The sequence below is a fragment of the Phaseolus vulgaris genome, unplaced genomic scaffold (genome assembly GCF_000499845.2).
Source record: "Phaseolus vulgaris cultivar G19833 unplaced genomic scaffold, P. vulgaris v2.0 scaffold_13, whole genome shotgun sequence".
NCBI classification, from domain to species: Eukaryota; Viridiplantae; Streptophyta; class Magnoliopsida; order Fabales; family Fabaceae; genus Phaseolus; species Phaseolus vulgaris.
In genome coordinates this window covers 343,911-365,353 of record NW_027174082.1, presented here as the reverse complement: position 1 = coordinate 365,353, position 21,443 = coordinate 343,911, and the positions used below count along the sequence as shown (strand labels likewise).

Sequence of the window (21,443 nt, the reverse complement as noted above, 5' to 3'; positions counted from 1 at the left end):
TTATGTTCGGATGAGAGGATTTAACAATTTTAAGAAAATTAAAATGCATAATATTTGAATTACTTGCAATCAAATTGTCTTTACTTTTAAATGTTTGGATAGAATAATTGAAATATCTTGTACTGCATAAGGCTTAATCCATCTCGACGCCATTCAACTAAAACAATCTAAGAATCAATACCGACTATATGTCAGAAAACTAAAGTAACAGATGATGGGATACGAGATTAACTCTTATTCAAATATGATGCTAACCCCTAATTAAGCATGTTAAATTGTCTATATTACGTGAAGATTTGTCCATGAAAATGTGCGTACACATGCTCATCCGGCTTAGCTCATATAAATCCCATGGCAAGAGACAAAGAATACCTTGAATCTGACCTCCCTATTTGTCGTTATCTAAGTAGTGCCAACATAGAAACATAGTATAGGCAAAAGGAACAAAAATATATTGGTGGAGCACTCCGAATTCGAGAAGTTGTCACCTATTAATGATGCATATAAGGAAATTAACATGAAGGCAATAGTAAAATGGGTGAGAGTGGTGTAATTGTTGCATTGGGTTTGTTGGTTTGTGCTTGGTCATGGGTGGGAGGGACGCAGGGGGAGTACTTAATTGGGGTTGGAAGCTACGACATGAGTGGTCCTGCTGCTGATGTGAACATGATGGGTTATGCAAACTTAGAGCAAAACACAGCTGGTATTCATTTCAGGCTAAGGGCAAGAACTTTCATTGTAGGTGAGGGGCTTGAAGGCCCTAGGTTTGTTTTTGTCAATCTTGATGCTGGCATGGCTTCTCAGCTTCTAACCATCAAGGTGCTTCAGAGACTTAATTCAAGGTACTCACTTTATACACCTTCTTAAGTTAGGGCTACATTACTTTATTAGTTGCATCATAGTAACCAACACTTAACTCCCTCATTCATTATATTAGGTCTACCAAGTCAAAGCTAGCACAAAATTTTGGCCACCATTTATGTATGTATGATTGTATAATCAATTACACTATGCTCAAGAACAAACAACACACAATAAAAAGAGGTTAAGTTAATTACTTTTACTTAAAAATAAAGTAAATACAAAATTTACTCCAACACATACCCTTGTATCAAACCTATCTTTTATAATTAGGAAAAATACATAATTTTATTTATTTTTAAATAGAATGAAAGATTACTACTTAAATTTTGTGTGTGTATAACAACATGGTCTCTTTAAACAATGTTTTAGGAGGTTTGAATTGTGTGGATCAAAAAAAATAATTATTGTATCTTCTATTTCATTTCCATTTCTAAGATTGACTATATTAGAAAGAAAGTGATTGGTATAAAAAAATATATAAATATTTTAAAATAAATTTAATAAAACAATAAATTTATATTTTTGTACTTATTTATTAAAAAATTGAAAAAAAATTGACAATATTTTTTTATTAGGGAAACTAGTTTCAAATAGAACAATTTCTTTTATAAATTTTAACAAACAAATTTTGGTTGAAAAAGAAAATCTTTAAGCTAAAAGAAAATTATACTTTTATTTAAGCTCTTCTTTTAAAATTTAATTGAAAAGTAACTTATAAGATTAAAAAATAAGGTTAGCCAAATTGTTTGAGAAAAAGGTTTAACCCTTACGCAACTCTCGTTTCAAGTTACTTAACTTATTTCATCCTTAATTAACACGTAATTGAAAAAAACAAAAAAAACTATAATAAAATGTTTTTTGAGAAATTGATGTATGTCTTCCTATATAGCACAGACACAGACATAAACAATGATACGACATGGATATAAATACGGAGATACGTATAATCATTAAAATATAGGACACAGAACAGATCTATATATTATATAATTATGAATTATATAAATTGACAATAAATATTTATGTGTATAAGTATGTTTCAGATTTATTTTTTAACAGAAATTTTTTTTTCACGGCTGATTCAAAAAGATTTGTTCTTTACTTTTATAATCATAATAAAAATTTATACAATAAGTTTGAGTTTTTAGAAAATAAATGTATTTCTCCTTTTTAAAATTGTGTTAGAATTGTAAAAAATTCAACAAATATTTTTTAAATTGGACACTCTATTGATACGTGTCCTACGAGTGTCATACGAGTGTCGGTGTCCAATACGTGTGTCCGATACGGACACATCATTTAAGAGAAGTGTCTATTTGTTGCTGTAACAAACTCACAATTTTGGTCTGCTACTTGTCCAATGCAGAACAAATGTGAAGTTTTTCTGGTTTTATGCAGATATGGTCAAGTTTTTATGAATATTTTTTGTTGAAATTCTGCTGATGTATACAATGCATCTCAGCTGTTGGTTTTGATGTAAATGAGGGGTGGGAAACTACAATCAATGTAATTGAAGCTTGTTTTTGTGGGTTGCATAATTATGCAGTAATTCATAAGCTATGGTTTTGTTAATTATTATGTTTCTGATTTTAGTAATAAGATGGTTAGAAATTTGTATAAAATGTTTCTTTTAATTTTGTAATACTGTGCTAATAAAAGAAAGAAAAAAAAATGTTTGAGCCTCATAGATGTCTTCACTAGCTTAACATTTACTTCAATCATAATTGTATCACAAACTCTATATCAAAGATGAATCAATAATATGCAATAAATAATAATAATAAAATTTATAGATAATCCCTTAAAAAACTTCTAGTGGTTATATGTATGTATGGAACCTCGGCAAAATGCTAATTCCTTTAAATTGAAGTATAAATTATAGGTACATCATTTCACCCCCCTACAACTAAAGGGCATTTGAATAAAAACATATTTATTGTTTTTTTGAGTAAATAAATAATATTTTTTCATCGTTAACTTTTTTTTGAAGGTTTGGAAATTTGTATACTGAAGAAAATGTAGCAATAAGTGGGACTCACACACATGCTGGCCCTGGTGGTTACCTGCAATATTTGGTTTACTCTGTGACTTCTCTTGGTTTTGTAAAACAGTCCTTTGATGTGATTGCAGATGCAATAGAACAAAGCATTATTCAAGCTCACAACAATCTCAAGCCTGGTTCCATCCTTATCAATATAGGTAACACTAATATTTGGGTTGGAACTGGATTGGGTTTAAAATAATACAGTTTCTTAAATGTTAATTAAACTAAATCACATTCACTTAATCCGTGAGTTAAATAAGTTAGAGTCGAGTTGGAAGTAAATTAACATGAAACCCATTAATAATAATTTTTCATGATAATTGTTTACTATTTTTAAATATCTAGGTTGACCATTTAGTTTGGTTAGATACTGAAATTTGAATGCTTAATTTATTTGTTTGTATAAATCTAAGTTGTCACTTTTCTTTTTTACTTACTTTCTTCCTAATGTCACTTCTTAATTGGGATTAATGCTTTCTGAAATAGGTAAACACATAATGTTATATATATAGATGAGTTGACTCAATCCATTTTGATTGTATTACAATAATTATGTAAAGTTAGAAGAACAAAACATATTTAAGCGAGTTAACTCATCTAATCCACCAATCTGTGGTGGATTCAGCTAGATACAAAATATCTAACTTACCAAAAAGTAAATCAGGTTGAATTGACCTATTTTTAGCTCAATCCATGATAAGTCAATACATGTGAGTCGGGTTAGATCTTTCACATCTAGTTAACGCATGTGTATTTATGTTGTATTAATAAAGTCAACCTCTTGCCTTACTATTTTATTTATGTATGATATTCAAGTAAAACTATCTCTCAAGGAAAATAAAACAAATAAAATATAGTTAGTTTTTTGTGTCTTATTTATATATTAGTCTATGTAACTTTCCTATGCTTTTCTTTCAAGATGAATCTTCTCTTGTAATATAAGTTTTAATCAATACATACTTTTTCTAGATTTTTCTTTTTCACTTCTCTCCTTTCATCTCTTCCCTATTTATCTTTCCTCTTCATTTATGATACCTTTTATAGTATTACAACTATAAGATTTTGGACCTAATTACTTTGATTACCAGTTTCTCAAACAATGGTATAGTTTCCATAAAATCCCACAATGAAAAAATTTCATCACATGGAAAAATGCAAGCAAATGATATTATCTTTATCCACACATTATAACCTCTAACCCTACAAACACTCATCTTAGGGTGACCAAAAGATAAATATAGTAGTAGAAAACTAAAAGTCATGAATGTGACAACTTTTTCAAGAAAATTCACAAATGATATCTTTCTTAAGTCAAAATTTGTCAGACTACCCTATCATACCTCATTGAAAACCGACAATAAATATTAAATTTGTTGCTTTTCAGAGAAACAAGACATTGAGTCTAACTATCTTATTCTCGAAATCCAACCTTATTATTGTAAGTAGGTTTCGAAAACAAAGACAAATGGTGATGGATCTTAAACAAATACAAAACACGACTTGTAGTTAAAGGATTTCGCCAAATGGATAGCTTTGATTTTCATAAAACTTTTAGCCTTATGATGAAGTCTACAACTATTAGAGTTGTTTTTAGCATCTTTTCACCAAAGTATGGTACCATAGAAAATTGGATAATGCAAATACTTTTCTTTGAATGGAGATGTTAATGAAGGCATTTATTTAGTATACCCTAGTTTTCTTAGTCTTAGTATAGTCGTAGCTATAACCTAAATATCTTAGTAGCTTTAGTAGTTGTAGCAAAGATTTATCAATGATCTAGTTATATGTGGAAGCTTCAACATTGTTCTTCAAAATTTGGTTACACATTGAGTAAACAAATTTCCTATTAGATATCTTAGTTTTTCAAAAAAAGTTCTTGGCATCCATATCAAAAGAATATTATAAGAGAATCTCATTCTAGCTCAAACAAAATACATCCATGATGTGTTCAAAAGAGCGAATACGGTCACTATTAAGCCAATGAAAATACCTATGGTGGCCAACCTAAAGTCAAGTACTGATGATGACATTCCATTGTTTGATAATCCAACTATTTGCAAATCTATTTATACAATATGTAGAATTTTACTACTACAAGATCATTATTTTCTTTTATTGTCAACAAAGTCTTCTGGTTCATGCAATTTTCATAGGAAAATCAGTGGCAAGCAGCTAAATCTGTCCTAATATAGTTGTGTGGAATCGTTACATGTAGTATGAAGAAAGTCTTGTGATTTGAACCTTTCACCTTTCTGCTATGCAGATTGAGGAGTTGGTATAGATGAGAGAAAATTAACCACATATGGTTTGTGTCTTTCCTGGTTCAAAACATGTAGTATGGTTATCTAAAAAGAAACATGTTGTAAATAGATCCACTATTGAAGTAAAATATTGGAGTAGTGTTGCTATCACTACTAAACTTACCTGGTTAAATCCCATTTTAAGTTACCTACACTTTCATGTACTTTGACTACCATTGATCTATTGTGACCATCTAATCGCAAAATTGTTTTCTGTTAATCCTGTTCTACACTCTAGAATGAAAAGTTTTTGAATTAGACTTGTTTTTTGTTAGAGATAAAGTTAGAAAGAAACAAGTCTTAGTCCATCACATCTTCTACAAATCAATTATCAGGCTTCTTGCTTTTCCAATTTTACAAGTTGTATTTACAAACAGTAAGTCTTTCACCCATGACCCCAAGAATTTGAGGAGGAATATCAAGAGAACTAATGAAATAATAAGTTTTGTTTCTGGTTTCTATTTCAACATTAATGACTTTTCTTTGCTTTGCTTTGGCTTATATAAATTCTTATCTTTTCTTCTCTTGTAATAGAAGTTTTAATCAATAAACACATTCAAGATTTTTTGTCTCGTTATTAACTACTAGAAAATCACTAAATAGAAACTAATTTTAGAGATAAAATATAATTAGTTGCTATATTGATTAAATTAGATACTATTTTAAATACTAAAAAAATATTAATATCTAAATTATTTTATATTATTGATAAATAAGTTTTAAATTAATATCTAATTAGTTACCAATTATTTAGATTCTAAAGTTGGTAGCTAAAAGTTTGATAGCTAATTAGATACAAATTTAGAAATTAATTTAGATACCAAAAATTTTTGTAGTCTTTAAAATATTATCTAATTAAGTCAATATAACAACGAAATATTTTTATTCTAAAATTGATTTCTATTTAATGATTTTCTTATAGTGATTTATTTACCTTTCATCCCTTCCTTTCTCTTCTTTGAGGTTCATCCCTTCCTTTCTCTTCTTTGAGGTGCATTTATGATAACTCTCACTTTATGTTATATTTACTTCTCCCACATTAAAATTGGTGATTTTTCATATATTTAATCTAATCATGAAGTGAGTACTAAAAAGAATGCATGAAAATGTGTTGTAGTTTCTCTTTTTTATTATGCATATTATTCAAATAAAATTATTAATTATGTAAAAATCAATCCAGCCATTATTAATCTATTCAAAGTACTAAAGTTGACCATCAGCTCACTTATCATAATAAAATATTAATATACAATTACCAAATACAATTTAATACAATATTATTTCTTAGTTTAAATTTAAAGCATTATCACAGTAAACAATATCCAATTTGATAAAAATAAAAATAAAAATTCAATAACATAATTTAATAAAAATTTACACTGGGTGTAATAAATGGTGGACATGGTAGTCATAAGATTATGTGTAATAAAAAAATGAAACACAATATCTTGAAATTCCAGCATCTCGGTTTTGATGGTTACTGCAGGAGATGTGAAGGATGCAGGCATAAACAGGAGTCCAAGTGCATATTTGCAAAACCCTGCAAAGGAGAGAGCAAGATATCCCTCCAATGTTGACACACAAATGACTCTTTTAAGGTTTGTGGATGGAGAAAGTGGTAAAAGTATAGGAGCATTCAACTGGTTTGCAACACATGGAACCTCCATGAGCAATGAAAACAAGCTTATTAGTGGAGATAACAAGGGTGTTGCAGCTAGACTTTTTGAAGATTGGTTTGCTTCTCAAAACACATCTTCAAACACTAACTCCACAGTACCAGGTATCTTACAATTTTGGTTGATTTTGTTAAACTCTCTTAAGTTCCACACCACCTTAAAATTATGTATATTGATGAAGATTACAATCATGTCTAAGTTAGTTGTTATACGATCAAATCATAATATAAAAAATAAAATGCAAAGTTTATCCTTCAAATTGATTTTCTGATATTGATGTAAGAAAATAGACACAATGTATTGAACCATCTACCACTCACAAACACTAGATAGTAACCAAAGAAAACCGCAAGAACAGACAACAAGTAAACAAGAAAGAAAGGTAAATAAAGAATCACACAAAAATTTACATGGTTTAACTGAAATCCAGTCTACATCCATGATCAGAAATTCACTAAGAAAGAATATGAGATTATTATACAAAGTCTATCTCACTAGTGAACTCTCAACTCTAAGTTGAAGATAACTATTCATTACAATGTCTTATTTATAAAGTTAAAATTAGCTAACTTTATTCTAAAAATGGATGTGTCAAACAGTTGCAAAGTTACGTGCACAATGATTCAGTTAGGAGCTGAAATGCCAATTGACACTGAAAGTCAAATTGATGCAATAGAGGGTTTGACCAGAAGCTTTAGTCAAGACAGATGATCTTGTACTACCAGATGCTCAAAACCCTTTTCAAACGGTCTACAGCCTCTAAACGACTATTGCTTATAAGTGATCTAGGAACCTTTCAATATAGATTTTTTACTAAACCAAATCTTCACAAATCTCTAGATTGGTTCAACACAAATCTTCTGAGTGATAAAAACACCCACTACCTTTAAGCCCATTACATGCTTAATTAATAGATCAAATGAAAGAGCTTATTGTTAGGAAAAACTTTTGTGATCATATCAGAGGAATTATGATCCGTTGAGACCTTTGTCACCTTCACATATCCTTTGCGCCTAACTCCACTGTAAACCAAGACTCCACTATAGTATATTTTATAAAATATGGCAATAAAAAAATTACTTATAATTTAAAATTAAGGTGGTCAAATGGTGGAAAAAAATAAAAAATGAGTTTTGTAAAATATAGGGATTAAAATTATACTAACATCAATATTATAATCTTAAAAAAAATAGTTATTCTAAAAGTGTAGTTTTAAATATAAAATTTAGATTTATGAACAACTTGCATTTGAAAACGTCATAGCATTAGTTCAAATTCAACAATTGTTACTAACATGTTTCATGATTATTATTTTTTCTTGAATTATTGCTTGGTTTAGATTTGCATAGATTATACTAATACGAGTAATTATTGATAATGTAGATATTGGTCAACTAGTCAAGAAAGCACAATCAATTAACGCAACAGGTGGGAAGGACTGCAACAAACAAGCAAACCAAGAATCCAAGGTGAGAAAGAATGATGGATCCTTATTTGTTGGAGCATTTTGTCAATCAAATGTTGGAGATGTGTCACCAAATGTTCTAGGAGCATTTTGCACTGACACTGGAAAGCCTTGTGATTTCAACCATTCTTCATGCAATGGCAATGACCAACTTTGTGTAGGCAGGGGACCTGGGTAATGAGTCTCTTTAATCAAATATGGGATACATAAATGCTTGTTTTTCATGGAGACATTGACTTTAAAATGAAAATTTTCCATCTCGTGAATTTAACACATTAATGTTAAAATCTACATGAATACTTCAAATATTTCTTGTTATATTATACAACAGTTTACTAGGACTTGAAGACTCTTATGTTTTAATATGAAAGTTCTTATATGTTGTATTACAAATAAACAGTGTCCAATAATTTTCAAAATTTGTGATATCTAGTGTGTTCTTTCTTATTGGTCCTATCCTTATAGAAAATTATGTGCTCACAAGTTTGCATGGAGCAGGTACCCAAATGAAATATTAAGTACAAATATGATAGGGGGAAGGCAATTCAAAAGTGCTGTAGAATTGTTTCAGTCGGCTTCAGAGGAACTATCAGGGAAGATTGAGTACCTTCATGTGTACTTGAACTTCACAGACATTGAAGTTGAATTGGATAATAAGGTGGTTAAAACTTGCCCTGCAGCACTTGGTCCTGGTTTTGCAGCAGGCACTACAGATGGGCCAGGTGCTTTTGGGTTTCAACAAGGTGATTTAAAGGTAAGTGTCCTCTTTCTCTATCTCCCTCTCCCTCTCTCTCTTTATATATATATATATATATATATATATATATATATATATATTACAAAAGAAAAATCGAGGATATGTTCCAATCCAATAATCATTATCATTGGTTACTAGGTTTCTAGTAATGGTAAACAAAAGGTGAAAGGAGGATGCTAGAATTCTTACTGCTTTTGATAACTTATAAGAAGATTAATAGTTTAATATTTATTGAGTAAATGTGAGTACTTTTTGTAGGTCTACACAAAAAACTTTTGATTTATTTTGTATTATGTGAATTTCTTGTGATTCTGAAACATTCTCTTTTCATAATATATATTTCATTCTCTTATCTAATTTTGTCTCACAAGTATTCAATCAGAATTTATTTTACATGGTCTCTGATAGTTTTCTCCATTGTTAACACTTTGACAAGGCATTAAGATCTTCTTCTTTGAGGGACTAAGAGAAAAAAAGGGAAGTAAAAAATCAGATAGAAAAACCACATACAAAAATTCTCCAAAATAAAATACCTCTAATAATTTGTTACTTTCACCTTCCATTTTTTCTAGTGAGAATTTTCATCTATGGGTTGTCAAGATGGGGACTTACTTGAGAGATCAAAGGTTGTAAAAAAGTAGTGGAAGATGGTAGTATTCAAACTCTATTGCTCGAAAACATAACTATAGAACAACTAAAAAATCATAATGAGGAAGGAAGAGAAATTTCAACCATACAAGAAGCTTTAAATGATATCAAGAGTGTTACTCTGGGAACTGCAAAGGAAGCTTCAAATTTTAAAGATGGTACCATGTATAAAGTTATTTGATGAAGAGCTGAGTGATCAATATGCGGTGGAGAAAACCATAGTTTGTCTTATTAGGAGGTTTGGATAAAAGAAATTCTTCTCCGTAAGAGAACAAGGATTTCTCCATGATAACAGTGAAAAAACTTGTGAATGTTTTACAAGCCACTAAACATCAATGATTTATCAAAATGAGGGGAGTATGCAAGGTGTCCTAATAGCACATACCAAAGATAAAGTTCAACAATGGAAAAAATTGTTGGTTATAAAGAGGAGATATTTGAGGATAATAACCACAAAGGTAAATGTTGGAAGGAGTTTCCACCTTACTCATAATGCAAAAAGAAAAACATATTGAAAATTTTGTTGGTTCAAACCAAACAATTGATGTAGAGTTTGTAACTAATTTGAGCACATAGAAAAAAGTGTAAAAACAAACAAAGTCAACAAGGACTGACGACTTATATTGTCCAACAACAACACCAGACAAAGAATCAACTCTTTGTTGCAAACTGCTACTAAACAAGAAAAAGCAAAAAAGATTGATTAATAGATAGTAGGTACATAAACCATGTGACTCATAATGCTAGCATATTCAAAAAAACTTAAAAAAACATACATATCCAAAGTCATTATAGACAATGGAAAACATATAAAGGCAAAGGAGTTGTGTCTATTGAGACTCCCTTATATACAAAATATATTTTGGAAGTTTTATTTGTAATTGAAATCAGTTAGAGTCTATTGAGTGTGTGAAAAAAAAATAGTGATGGACTATTTTTTTAAAATTTTGAAAAAATGAAGTGTAAAATATTATATCCATTTAGATGTGTGTTAATGACCGCCCAAATGAAGGATACAAGTTTTTCAATTAATGAAAAAAAAAGAGAAAAAAATCATAGGTTAAGAAAAGGAAAGTTAAATGGTTTGGAGAAGCATCAATTCAAGGACATTTACTTTGATAATTTTTTTCCATTGTTAAGGCTTTAAAATAGGAGTACAATATTTTTCTCTTTGTAGTTTGGTGCGATTGTGAGTTCAAATGAATAATTAAACACACATGAGGTTTTTTCCTAAAATGTAAGAATGAGAATTAAATATTAACCATTTGAAATTTTTCCACACACATAAAGGATTAAAATATTAATCATATATATATATAATGTTAAAATATTAACCATTTGATACTACCATATATAGTTAAGATTAAAGCACAATGTAAATTTTTTAAGTTTACATGACACTTTTAAGTGATCATGCGAATACAAGTAATTTTATATCTTCTTGTATAATTAATGACAAATATCTACTCCTCTTACTTCTCAATAAAAATAACTTCCCCACTTGTTACTTCTTTCACATATAGGATGATAGGTAAAAGGCTGTGACTAGTGCAAGTAAAACCAACTCTTAGATAATTAAATAACTTTAAAAATTCGCTATTGGTTTGAAATTTCTATTGCATGAACCATACTTATGAACTCTTATACTAATAAAAAGTTATTTAAATTAATACACATCGATTGACATGGTATTATTTTTAAAATATATGATAACAAATCATTAATGGCTTTAGGAAGAAACAAATGGTAACTCACTTTCCATGTAGATTTAGCCAGCACTTAGAAACCTCCCCGTTTATGCTCAATTAATTAACCTGAGATGGAATTTCAAGAATACTTTAGTAAGATTGTTTGCATCATATTCTTGAATTTTATTTTTATATTTGCCTATGTGCTATTAAGTAAGAACCATTTGTTCACAGATTAATCCGTTTTGGAAGAATTTGAGGGATTTCCTGAAAGAACCAAGTCAATATCAAGTGGACTGCCAAAACTCAAAGCCAGTTTTGTTGAGCATTGGCGAAATGTTTGATCCTTATCCTTGGGCAGTAAGACTACTCCTCAGCTATTTTTGTTAATAAAGGTAAAAACAATCTGCACAGTCAGTCAAGTACTGATCAAGAACGTTTTGGATGTTTCTACAGCCAGCAATTCTTCCAATTCAAATTCTAAGATTGGGAAAGTTGATCATTCTTTCTGTACCTGGAGGTTTGTAATCTTTAATTGTCAAATCTGCAATTGAATAGGACACAAAATTCGGCTTTTAATTGGATAAAAACTAATACTCAGAAACTCTTCCAAAAGTTTATTTAAACTTATGTAATGAGTTAAATTTAGTTTATAGGAAAATGAATCCAACAAGCTCTGCTATTTTATATGAATTCAGGCTTCAAGATGATCTGCATAATTGTTAAGTACTGAATGAAAAACAAACACACGCTCTAACTCTTGAGCATTACAGAGTTTACAACAATGGCTGGCAGAAGGCTAAGGGAGGCAGTGAAGGAGACATTAATATCTAGCAGCAATGGAGAATTCAATGACAAAACACATGTGGTTATAGCAGGACTTACAAACACTTACTCACAATATATTGCTACTTTTGAAGAATATCAGCACCAGCGGTACGAGGTATGATGAATAGAGGTGGAAGCAACTGATGTGAAAGAATATCTATCTTAAATTTCATGAATGGCTACAAGCTAACTTAACTTAAGCCTATATAATATCTACTTACACAAAGCACTTGTTCTTTATTAACCAGACATTATACCATTATTAGGCATAAGCAAGCACCAGATACTATACTACCATAGCTTTTAGGTTTTAACTTTGAGACAAACTATATCTAAATTATTGCTAATAACTAATAATAAAATTGCAGGCTGCTTCAACACTGTATGGTCCTCACACATTATCAGCATACATCCAAGAATTTAAGAAACTAGCAAAAGCAATGGCTGAAGGACAGAACATCACTATAAAAGGTCCCTCTCCACCAGATCTCTCATCTGTACAAAGAAGTCTCTTACTTGGTCCGTTTGGAGACTCACTTCCCGAAGGAACCAAATTTGGTGACATAAAGGAAGACATAGACTTTCCAGAAAGAGGCTATTTTAGGAAGGGAGATACACCAAGTGCTACATTCTGGAGTGCTAATCCAAGATATGATCTTCTGACCGAAGGCACATTTGCTGCAGTGGAGAGGCTGCAAGGGGAAAGATGGATTGCAGCATATGATGATGATGATTTAACCTTATTTTTCAAGTGGAAAGTAGATAATAGTTCCTTGCATGGGTTAGCTATCCTAGAATGGGAAATACCAGATGCTGCTGTTTCTGGAGTATACAGACTAAGACACTTTGGAGCAACAAGGATCACCATTACCTCCCCTATTAATTACTTTACTGGTGCTTCAAGTGCATTTGCAGTACAGTAAGATAGCAGCTCTGCTTTATTTAATATGTTTTATCAAATACAAAAGAGCTAGGAATAAATGTTTCATGTAGCATATCATTATCAAGGACTAGGAGTACTTAACAATGTCTACTCATTTATCCATCCAAATCACACATCGAAGACACTTTCCTGTACTCAATAAATCAAAAGCTTTGTTGATGTCCTTAAACTCCACCTCATGAGTGACAAATTCATCCAACTGCAATTCCTGTCGATATATAGGGCAACAGTTAATAGACTAGAACTATCCCAAAAGTTTGATATCTCATTCTTTTGTCATTACAAATTTTACATAATTATTTCTACTAATCTAATACATATATATTAATCTTGATTTCAACATTGTTCAATAGTGAAATAAAAGCAATTGCATACTTTACCTTGTCCACGTAACGTTTAAGGAGAATAGGTACATGAGACTTGGGTTTTAGACCTCCAAACAAGGATCCCATGAGGCTCTTCCCGTCATGAAGGACCTCATGGGAACTGAGATTTATCCTGGCTCCTGGCTTGTCCACTCCTATAACAATTGTTTTTCCCCAACCCTAAAGGCAAAATCATCAGTTTGCAACCTATGCTTTCATGAAGTATAGATTTGTTGAGCTCACATTGGAAATTTCAATCAAGCAGTACTTTTTTCATCAAGTAAATGGAATTTCAGTTTAGTTGGCAAAAACTCAATATATGACCGTGAAGTGGTGATTGGTCAAAATAATAATTGCCTATAGATTAGTAACAATATTTGTCTACCAACTGTTGGGAACTTCTAACAGTGTAACATGTACCTTTCTACAAGAAGCATATGCTTCAAGAACCACTGATGCCGTACCAACACATTCAAAGCAATAATCTGCTCCCCCACCAGTCATCTCTATGATAAACTGCTTAGCAGCCACATTTGAATACAATAGCAGTCAAATAGTGAAGACATTGAACTCATGAATATATATATATATATATGTGTGTATTTTTATTTATGTATATGTGTGTATATACACACCTAAATATATGCATATAAAGTACAATATTTAGAAAATTCTTTTATTCTTTTTTTTTTATCAGCATTCTTTTATTCTTTTCATTTCATCACATGCAAAGAGAAGGGAATCTCAACAAAAAGTAAAGATTGATGTCTTCAAGAGGTTAGACCTGGCTCACAGGTTTGCCCCCACATTCTCCTGCATGCACAAAGTCAGTGACTCCAAACTTTTTTCCTGATTGAAAGAGAAAAACAAACACATCAGACATAAAAAGAAATCACAAAAACATATAAGATAGAAACTAAAATTGGATTAGCCATTCCACGATTTCCCATTGTCAGATTTAAAAACAATCGGTATTAAGCAAAGTTGTATAATAGATATATAAATCACACTTCAAAAATTGAGACTCTAAAAATTAAGTCTCGCATTGATTGTCTCAATTTGGAGTGGGACTTGTATATTTGTTAGACAACTTTATTTAAGTGGAAGTCTATAATTCATTTTGGTAAATTGATTATTGTGCTCGTGGCCACATGCTCTTCAAGGGACCTCTTAATAATTGGAGCATGGATAAACTATGACGTTATCAAAGAAACAGTGCATTACCAATTTCAAATTTTTCTGGGTAGATGTCCACACCTATAATCCTAGTTGCTCCACAAAGTCTTGCTCCCTCTGCAACCTATGAAGTTAACGAATTACATTAAGCATTTTAGCACAGATAACCAAAGTTGCAAAGAAAAGAAAACAGTATTGAAAGTGTTCATACTGCCAATCCAATAGATCCCAGCCCAAAAATAGCTACTGTAGACCCTGGTTCCACACCAGCAGTTCTCCAAGCAGCACCTACCCCTACATGTGGAAGCAAGATTTTATAACATTGAATAAAACAAATGTTGTAATCTTGTAATGTAAGATAACTTTGTTTGATTTCAGCTTAAAACTAATTGGCATCAAGTAAAGTTGTCCAATAGTTATAAATATCAAACTCCAATACTTGAGGCAGGCAGTGTGGAATTTCCCCACACTCCCCCTCCAATATGCTTGTCAAACCAAGCGAGCCTACCAAACTTCCCAACACTCCACCTCCACATATGCTTGTCGAACCAAGCAAGCCTACCAAACTACGCAATAAGCAAGATGAGTTATATGTTCTGATACCTTATTAGATTTCAGCTAAAAATCAATTTGCATCAAGTAAAGTTGTAAGTTAGATAATATTATCATATATTAGTTAAAGATGGTTTAGTTTTTATGCTTTTGTCAGGTTTATATATTCATATTTTTTTTTGTCTTGTATCTTTACACTCCCTATTAAGGTTAATATTAGAAACTGTAATCCTCTTCTTTTTCATGTGTCCTCAACTTTTTTGTTTCATTTATATCATGGTATGTAGAGCATGGTTTGTGATTCAGAGTTGTTTTAACGCGGTGCAATTTTAGTAGGGATTTGACTTGAATCAGGCTTGACATGGGCTTGTCTCGATTTTTCTTGATGGGGACTTGATCGATTCTACTTGACCTAGGTATGGACCAATTTAGTTCGACATGAATTGAGATCCACTTAACCCGACGTGGATCCGAACTGACTAGTGGATCCGAACTGACTAGGTCCAACTTAGACCTTGCTCAACTTAACCCAACATAGTCCCCACTCATTTTAGTTCAACTTGAGGTTCTATTTAGTCCAACCCAATCTGATATGGTGTGGCTTGACCATTCTAACCAAGTTTAGTCTATCCTAACTTTACTTTAGCGTGGCTCAATCCAATTTATCTTAGGTTAGAGTCGGCCCAACCCAATTCAACCCAGTCTTCTTATCTTATTTTGACTGACCTAACCTAATATTTCATAACTTAAACTGACCTAAATACTCATTGATTTTGATTCAAAATCCAAAAAATTATGTTCAAATTCATTTAATCTAAGTGGATTGGACAACAATCCAAAAATATGAATAAATTCATTAAAATAAATTTAAAATAATATAAATTTAGATAGTTATAAATTGAATTTGAAAATTTAGATATCCCTACTCTCGACGCTTCGTGCTAATGCATCGTCGCTTGTGCTAATGCATCGTGAGTTTGAGAAGGATGTTAAACAATATTATATATATTAGTTAAGGATAGTTTTGTTTTTATGCTCTTTGTCATGTATATATATTTATATTTTTGTTTATCTTATCTCCTTAGACTCCTTTTTAGCACTATAATATCAAAAATCCTATTTCTCTTCTTTCATGTGTTCTCATCCTTATTCCATTTTTATCGAACAAAAACACTTTATGTACATGAAAATTTGAACTATCATTTAATTGATTTAATGTTTAGAATTTAAAATTTAGAGAATAGGATTTAGGTTTGAAGTTCAATCTTTCTCTCTTTTCATTCAATAAATATTCTCTCTCCCTCGTTAACATGAAACATTACCAGATTGGTCTGTTAAAATATGTATAAATTATATTTCATACTAAATATCAATGCTGCTTAAAGAATGCCTACCAACTCTTGAAATATATCACCTATTATTAGTTTAAATGTATTTGAAAAGACGAAATCATGAATGAAACTCATTAAATAATTAATAGGACTCACATAATTTTGTGTCTCAATAAATTTCAGCTAATGATAAAGAATGTGTTTAAATAGTGTTTTGTTAGCAATTTTTTTAGAATAAAATTTGTTCTTGTCTATACTATTCATTTAGTGTTTGAATTGTTAAAGAAATTTACCTGTTGAAACACCACATCCAAGAAGGCAAGCCCTGTCAGGAGGAATTTCTGGATCAATCTTTATAATATTGGCAATGTCCACCACTGTGTACTCACTGAAGCTTGAAATAAACAAAAAATGGTAGATGATCTCTCCATTCTTGTCAGTGAATCTAGAGGTACCATCTCGAGGCATCCAGGGAGACACCTTGAAAGGGAAAATAGTACAACGGTTGCTCTTGGTTGATTTGCAATCTATGCACTCCCCACATTCTGGTAGGATAACTGGAATAACCACATCGCCTTTTGTAACTTCAGTTACATCCTTCCCTACACTTTCCACAACCCTGTAATCATGAAAAGAAGTCATCAAAATCGGTTGAAACACATCATCACCCAAGCCTTCAATGTTTGATTATGCAGCAGAAATCTGAGGACGCACAAGACACCAAATAATTTACAGCCATCATAAGACAAATGGAGAAACATATTTAGTCACAAAATACTCATCATAAATCAGCATTCAACTAATTTTGTTGAATCATTAACATGCTTGCAAGTTAGACACCAAAATTAGACCTGTAATTCTTTCCTTGATATATATATATATATATATATATATATATATATATATATATATATATACTTGTTAGAATTTTGTAGATATGTTGGATAATATCGATACTGATAATATTAGGACCTCTAGACTGATCTTATATTTATGATGTATTAGCCTAAAATAGGATAACTAAATATTTTGTAATTATGTATCTCTTCTATAAATTGAATGACTATGTTTTCTAAACATAAAAAATTCATCATGTCCCTTTATCATTTTCTTACTCTTTTTTTTTATCAATATAGTATCAAAGTCAATCCTATTAGAGATCTCATATAAATTAATAAATTAAGGATATGATCAAACTATTAAATATAAGTACAAACAATACTAATCTTATAAACTAAGATTGAAGTATATCTTAACCACTTTGTAAGTTAGTATCAAGAACCTAACAAGAAGGGAATCCTAGCGCGTATGTCAGAATGTAATTGGCACACATCTAATCACAACAATTGCAATTCAAAATCTTTCACTGTGCTCATTTAGTTTAGGTTTTTTGGAGAAGTGATTATTTATTTATTTTTAGTGACAGGTTTTTTGAAAAAAAAAAAATTTCCCAGAAAGAATCTTTTACAGAACCTATATAATGAATGTAATGCTTAAATGGTAAAAAGAATATAAAGCTCAAATACTTTATTTTAATGCAGAAATTTACGAGTCTTTAATTTTCAGGGGAATAGGATAAATTTTCAGTAAATAAAACTATTATAAATTGAGAAAACTGCAAAAACTCACCCAGTTGCCTCATGACCCAGAATCCTTGGAAAAATGGCAGGAAAGTCCTTCAGAAGATAGAAAAAAGGAATCTTAAAAAGCCATTCAAAAGTGCAAGAAACAAAAGTAAAAAAAAAATAAAAATCATATAGTTCGGAGCTATTTTGACTGCTCTACTTACACCTGCTAAAACGAATTTCTTCTAAATACTTTTAGGAGAGAAAAATAAGAGCAAAAAAAATGAAATAAACTTATTGGTAAATTAGTTTCTGTATAAGTTAATTTGTAAAATCTCTTTTACATAGTTTATCTAAATGCTTATTTTTAACTTTTTGTATGAATTAATCTTAATTAATGGAGAAGTTCATTTAAATTTTTTCTTTTATTTTCTAAAAGTGCTTACTGGTAAGTTTGTCCTCACAAACTCATAATGTGCTTGGATGGATAATTTTAAAGGTTATTCATGAATTTAGAATATTTTATCACAAAATAGGCGCTTTAGATAAAAAAAATTAAAAGAAATTGAAATTTTAAAAATATATGAGTAATTAAAATACTTAGAAATATAAATTTTTTTATACTTAAAATTATAAATTTTTTATTTTTACCTAAAAGTAGGAACTTCAAATTCTTTATACTCTTCTTTCTCACATCTATGTCTCTTTTCCTCATACTTAATTTTGATTTAGATATGATTGAGTCAACTATGATCAAAATGTCGTTAACCAAAAATAATTTCAACTAAAATCTATAAGTTAAAAAAAAAAAGTCTTTAAAGACTTTGGAAAAAATATAACATTGTGAACATCTAAATTGTTAAATACTATTTAATATTAAAATAAATTTAAAACACAATAAACATTATGTTGAAATAAAAATAAAAATATAATAAATTTGAATCATGATATTGAAATAACTGAAAACAATCATGGCAGTGTTTGTTTTATAAATAATAATAACCTGGAGGTTCCTGAAAGTGATGTCACTGTGGCAGAGAGAGGAACAGATAACACGAATCCGCACCTCACGAGGCATTGGTGGCGCCACAGTTATCTCTTCAATAACCAATGGCTCACCAGCTTTTCTAGCAATCGCCGCTACAATTTCGCAACGAAAAGAAATACACAAAACGCAATAATGTTACTCAAACCTAAATCGAAGAGTTTCTGAGAAGTAAACATTAAGAAATGTAAGGAACATGACACACCTCTGCATCGTATTGGTTTTCCTTCGGTTGGTGAAGCAGGAGATGAAGCCTGGTTGTTATCTTCCATAGCCTACTGCGGAACTAGTAACGGTGGTTTGGGAAGAAGATGAGCGATATTCTCGCCTTTTATAGACATGTACATCCTCCCATGTGCTCTGCTACACATTTAACAGAAGGCAGAAGAGGACTTTTATCCGTCAATAATACCGAATTTGAAAAAAAAATCCCCAACTACCACTGTGCATTTTATTTCTCATTAAAGTTAGACAATTTGGTTTATGGGAGCCTAATTCTCACTTTTTTTTTACTGCACGCAAATGTGTTCAGAATTTGGTTTTGGAGGACTCCAATTTTGGAGGCAGGTTTAATTTATTTTTATTTCTCATGGTGAATAAGAAAGGTGAGGTACCGGATTGAAATTTGGTTTATTTGAGGGTGGAAAGTTAAGGGTGTGGGAGATTGGAAAAATTTGAGAAGAAAGTTAAAAGTATTTGGATTGATGTACTATAAGATAGATGTCTCCTGAAAATTATTGAAATATGTGAGGGAGGTGATAATTCTAAAAATATTTTAATTTTTTAATTATAGAAAATGTAAGATTATAAATTTATTTTTATATATAATAAAAGATAAACTAAGTAATAATTAATTTTGTGCACATTTTACTTAATTAAAATAATGTAAAATTTTAATTATAAATAAAAGAATAAAGTAATATAAAATTAAAATAAATAAATGAAATTGACCTTTCAAAAGTTTCGCGCAGAATCAGATTTTATCACAGTACACAGAAAATAAATCGATTTATTTGGCAATGAACAAATTTATTTTGACATTGTTTATGTTTAAAAAAAACGTTTATATCAGCCAAGTAATTCGTGAGGTTATGCAGATTAATTTGCAAGCCACACACACTGATTTTAAAGAGAAAACTGTGAACAGCTAAAACAGTGACCTTCAATTTTTAAGCAAGTGATAAAGGTTCAATTATTAGCTTGTCAAGCAATTGGGTAACCTATCACAATCAAATTGTTCCAGTTGTAATTAATAGTTCATATATCTTCTTAACAGAACCAAACTGATTTTTCAGAAAATAAGAACAGTATGAACAAGCCCAGAAAGAACAGATTTATTTTTAATTGAATAGATTCAATTTTAGACAGATTGATAGATAAGCAAGAAACCGAGTGCAGGGATGAGGAGAAATGAACACACAACAGTTATACTGGTTCACTCAAATGAGCTACATCCAGTCTCACCTAATCCAAGGTGAAATCCACTAAACAAAACGTACCAAACACACTTACACAGCCACTGTTCTTGGAACCCTACAAGATGTTGAACCAAGTGGTGTTCAAGCTTTGAAGAATCCAAACCCTTTGAAGGATGTTGAAGGCTAGGTTGTGCTTGCTGTTGCTGAGTTGTCTTAGATAGGATCTGGGGTAGATTGAGTTTTGTAATCCACTCTTGATTGAATCCAAAGCATAGGTATTCTCAATCTTTTTAAAAGAAAAGTGTTTTTCAAACTAAGTGAAAAACAACCGATTGTTTTGTCGAAACAACCGATTGTTTGTTTTGGTACCATAACAGAAAAATGGTTTGTGCTTTGATTGAGCATTAAATGTTTTTCTAACTGTTTACGCTCCAGTTTTTAATGCTTTGACCCATCTTTAAAGGAAATTAATAGTTTGTTAAGATTTGATAACAAACAAAAACTTTGATATAAAACAGTAAAACAGATTTGGGTTTTACAAGAACACATTTTTTGAGTTTTGAAAGAGTTGAGATTGCTTAGAGATTGAGATTGATCAAAGAGTGTGAGATAGGATTTCTGTTTGTATTGATTTCAGATTTGCTTCTGTAACAAGTGTAATCCTTGTATATGTTGAAAGAAACTTTGTGTGTTTGCTGAGAAGTGTTGTGTGTTCTTGAGGGGATCAATATCAGCATTCTTAGTGTTGGTGTGTTGACCAAGAGAAGTGTGTGTCTTG

The 21,443-nt window shown here is 30.6% G+C and overlaps 2 protein-coding genes across 2 annotated transcripts; one reads left to right on the top strand and one right to left on the bottom strand.

The window, feature by feature from the left end:
• Window positions 1–534: 534 nt before the first annotated feature.
• Window positions 535–13,362, top strand: LOC137816926 (neutral ceramidase 2-like). Its single transcript, XM_068620101.1, has 9 exons — window positions 535–842; window positions 2,855–3,063; window positions 6,695–6,988; window positions 8,268–8,523; window positions 8,848–9,103; window positions 11,677–11,802; window positions 11,899–11,962; window positions 12,216–12,385; window positions 12,639–13,362. Exons 1-9 carry the CDS (start codon window positions 535–537, stop codon window positions 13,191–13,193), a joined length of 2,238 nt encoding a protein of 745 aa, XP_068476202.1. The 3' UTR covers window positions 13,194–13,362.
• On the bottom strand, window positions 13,179–19,960 carry LOC137816908 (alcohol dehydrogenase-like 7). Its single transcript, XM_068620080.1, has 10 exons — window positions 19,453–19,960; window positions 19,206–19,342; window positions 18,267–18,313; window positions 16,931–17,256; window positions 14,966–15,048; window positions 14,803–14,878; window positions 14,363–14,427; window positions 13,999–14,094; window positions 13,594–13,758; window positions 13,179–13,421 (listed from the first exon to the last, which is right to left on the bottom strand). The coding sequence occupies exons 1-10, from the start codon at window positions 19,517–19,519 to the stop codon at window positions 13,305–13,307; spliced, it is 1,179 nt and encodes a 392-aa protein (XP_068476181.1). The 5' UTR covers window positions 19,520–19,960; the 3' UTR covers window positions 13,179–13,304.
• Window positions 19,961–21,443: the final 1,483 nt, after the last annotated feature.

Coding starts and splice junctions, on each gene's coding strand:
- LOC137816908 (XM_068620080.1), bottom strand. CDS start 19,519: ATGGAAGATAACAACCAGGCTTCATCTCCTGCTTCACCAACCGAAGGA. Junction 17,257..18,266: donor CTGGGTCATGAGGCAACTGG/GTGAGTTTTTGC, acceptor TCATGATTACAG/GGTTGTGGAAAGTGTAGGGA. Junction 13,422..13,593: donor TTAAACGTTACGTGGACAAG/GTAAAGTATGCA, acceptor ATATATCGACAG/GAATTGCAGTTGGATGAATT.
- LOC137816926 (XM_068620101.1), top strand. CDS start 535: ATGGGTGAGAGTGGTGTAATTGTTGCATTGGGTTTGTTGGTTTGTGCT. Junction 9,104..11,676: donor TTCAACAAGGTGATTTAAAG/GTAAGTGTCCTC, acceptor ATTTGTTCACAG/ATTAATCCGTTTTGGAAGAA. Junction 12,386..12,638: donor ATCAGCACCAGCGGTACGAG/GTATGATGAATA, acceptor ATAAAATTGCAG/GCTGCTTCAACACTGTATGG.